The sequence below is a fragment of the Coptis chinensis genome, chromosome 9, assembly GCF_015680905.1.
Source record: "Coptis chinensis isolate HL-2020 chromosome 9, ASM1568090v1, whole genome shotgun sequence".
Taxonomy (NCBI): Eukaryota; Viridiplantae; Streptophyta; class Magnoliopsida; order Ranunculales; family Ranunculaceae; genus Coptis; species Coptis chinensis.
In genome coordinates, this window is record NC_141464.1 from 9,018,968 (window position 1) to 9,022,109 (window position 3,142).

The following is a 3,142-nucleotide window of genomic DNA, read 5'->3' on the forward strand; positions in this document are numbered from 1 at the left end:
ATGGCGAAGTGCTCAGTTCTTATAAATGAATTTGGAATTGAGTATCGGAATAGAGTTTCATAAAAGAGCCAAGTGTTAGCAGATTTTCCCGCTGAAGATGAAAATTGGAATATTGAAGAAGATAGTGGTTTACAACTGAAAGAACCTGATGATGTGATGGATGAGGATGATCCATGGGCTAGTACAAATGGGTAAAGACTTTTTGTCGATGGATCATCAGGTCAAAAGGGATATGGTATCAAAGCGGTTCTAAGAACACTAGACAATCAGAGATTGGAATCAATAGTTACCTTAGGATTCCACGTGTCTAATAACGAAGCAGAATATGAGGCATTGATTACAGGATTGGAAATGGCTTCATCGTTAAATGTCAAGGAGTTATCTGTATTCAGTGATTCTCAACTAGTGGTAAGTTAAATCAATGGAGGGTATTCAGCTAAATGCGATAATATGATCGATTATTTGAACTTCGTCAGAAAGAAGCTCCAGAATTTCAGCAGAATCAAATTTCAGCACCTTGATCGAGGAGAAAACCGACATACAGATGCTTTAGCATATGTCGCTGCTATGTTGGAAAATATAGAAGGACATATATTGCAAGTGGGTGTCCAGCAGAACCCAAGTATTGATATAAAGCATCCTGAGATTATGGGGATAGATACGCTGGGGGCGTCATGGTTAAGCAGTTATATTTTATTTTTATCCAAAGGTGAATTACCCAAGGATAAAAATGAAGCTAGAAGAATAAAATCTGGAGCTGAAAGATATCTGCTAATAGAGGATGACTTGTATCGGAAAAATCCTAGGGGACCGCATTTGAAATGTATATCGGCGGCCGATGCTAATCAAATTATCGCAGATATACATGAAGGGGAGTGTGGAAATCATTCAGCAGGAAGATCGTTGGCTAACAAGATAACAAGGCAAGGATATTTCTGGCCACAAATGAGAAGGGATTGTCTTCGATATGCAAAGAAGTGCATTCAATGTTAGAAACATGGTCATGTAATTCATGTTTCAGTAGAGGAATTACATTGTGTGTCAAACCCATGGCCATTTGCTTTATGGGGGATGGGCATTGTTGGACCTCTAGTACCTGGGAGAGGCAAGAAAAGGTTCATGCTTGCTGTGACTGATTACTTTACTAAATGAGTGGATGCTATAGCTTTGCAACATATCAGAGAACAGGATGTTATCGGTTTTTTGTTTGAAAGAGTGGTATGTCGATATGGTTTACCGTATGCCATCTGATAAGAGCCCAAAACTGTAGTTTTAACCCCTCAATAATCATACTTTTAGACCAATTATGCGAGTAATAAATAAGAGTTAATGCTGATTACGTGTTTTTATGTATTTTAGGCAGTAAAGTCAATTATGTGCAGAAATGTGCCACTTTGGCGAGATAAAGGAGCAAAGGTTGGTTGCTAAGAAGTTCTGTGATAAAAGCCAAGATTCAAGGAGACAAAGCCTTTGTAAAGCCTGGTCAAAAGCTGAAAAGTCAACACGGGCAAAAACAGTGCACAAGTCGGTAGAACTTCCGAAGACCATATTTTTGGACTCAGACCTTGGAATTGGGCCTACCTTACATCAAAACGACCGGCTCGGAAAGCGATTTCCAATGGTCTAAGCCTTGACCAAATCAGAGGAGCAGAAGTGGATGAAAAGTCTGCTAAAGTCGAAGCTAGCTGAAACAGGCTCTGTGGACTGAAGAAATTAGACTTTGGGCTCGATTTTCCGGCCCAAAGCATGGCTCCTCAGCCCATGCATGAAATTGTGGATCTAGTATCCTCCTTTATATAAAATAAGACTTAGCTCTTAAGTTAGAGATAGTTAGATAGGTTAGAGTAAAAAGTAGCCATTAAAATAGCTTCTAGATCTAGTTTTATTTGAATTCAATTAGTTAAATTAATTAGTTTCAATTCATTGTTTAGATTAATCCTTTGAATCATTATTCTTCATTTAGTTAGATAAATAAAATAGTTATTCTTGTCAATTCAATTTTTGTCATTTCAATTTATTAGATCTAATTTCAATTGTTGTTATTCAATTCTTAGTCATTAATTAGATTTGAAGTATTGGTTAATTAAAAGTAGTAAAGTTCACATCTTTATATATGTCATTTCGTTATTCGCATAATTGTCATTCGAATTTACGTCGTAGTATAAAACCTCCACCATTGCTCTCATTAAACTTTGGATTACTAGTCAATTGTAGAAAACTTCAATACTAAGGAACTGAGAGTGGAACGAACTTTTTACTCCACTCTATTTTGATAGAATTGAGAGTATAAAATCTTTGATAGCTTTTCATAATTTAGTTTAATTTTCTTGCGTTTTGAGTTTAACGTTCATTTCGTGGTAAACTACTCTTTTTACTTATATCACCATCATATCGGATAATGGTCCTCAATTAATTGGAAGCAAGGTGAGAGATTTCCTAGAATCATATAAGATCAAACACTTCACATCGGCACCTTATTATGCTTAAGGGAATGGGCAAGCTGGAGCGACAAATAAGACTATTATAGGTAAATATCAAAAAGAAATTGGAGGATAAGAAAGGCTTATGGGTCGATGAGCTAAACAGTGTGCTATGGGCATACCGAACAACTCCAAGGGTAGCTACAGGAGAGTCGCCATTTACTGTAGCCTATGGCATGGAAGCAGTAGCTTCAGCTGAGATGGTAGTATCTACATCCAGAACATTGCTTGTGGAAAAAGGGTTGAATGAACAAGGGATGCATATATAGATCTTAAACTTAGAGGAAAAACGGGAGCAAGCAAGAATTCAGCTTGATTGCTACCACAGAAAGATAAGGAAAGCATTCAATAAGAAAGTCAGAGGAAGAAGTTTCCAAGAAGGCGACTTAGTATTGAAAGAAGTCACTCAAGCGACAAAAGAGAAGGGAGCTGGAAAATTATCAGCAAATTAGGAGGGGTCCTATATTGTACACAAGGTGGGAATAAACATAGCATATTATTTGAAGAGTACTGATAGCGATTTACTTCCAAAACCTCAGAATGTCAATAATCTGAAGGTATTTTATCAATAATGTATTTTTCAACTTTATCAGAGGAATGAGCTATGTAGCAAGAATATTCATGATAATAAAAGTTTTCGATTCATAATGCAATGATGTTAT

General features: G+C 36.6%; 1 protein-coding gene across 1 annotated transcript; it reads left to right on the forward strand.

The window, feature by feature from the left end:
- Positions 1–450: 450 nt before the first annotated feature.
- LOC147474690 (uncharacterized) lies at positions 451–993 on the forward strand. The gene has a single exon (XM_086585162.1). It carries the CDS (start codon positions 451–453, stop codon positions 991–993), a length of 543 nt encoding a protein of 180 aa, XP_086441288.1.
- Positions 994–3,142: the final 2,149 nt, after the last annotated feature.

Excerpts from the sequence above, each read along its gene's own strand:
- LOC147474690 (XM_086585162.1), top strand. The coding sequence starts at position 451 with ATGATCGATTATTTGAACTTCGTCAGAAAGAAGCTCCAGAATTTCAGC.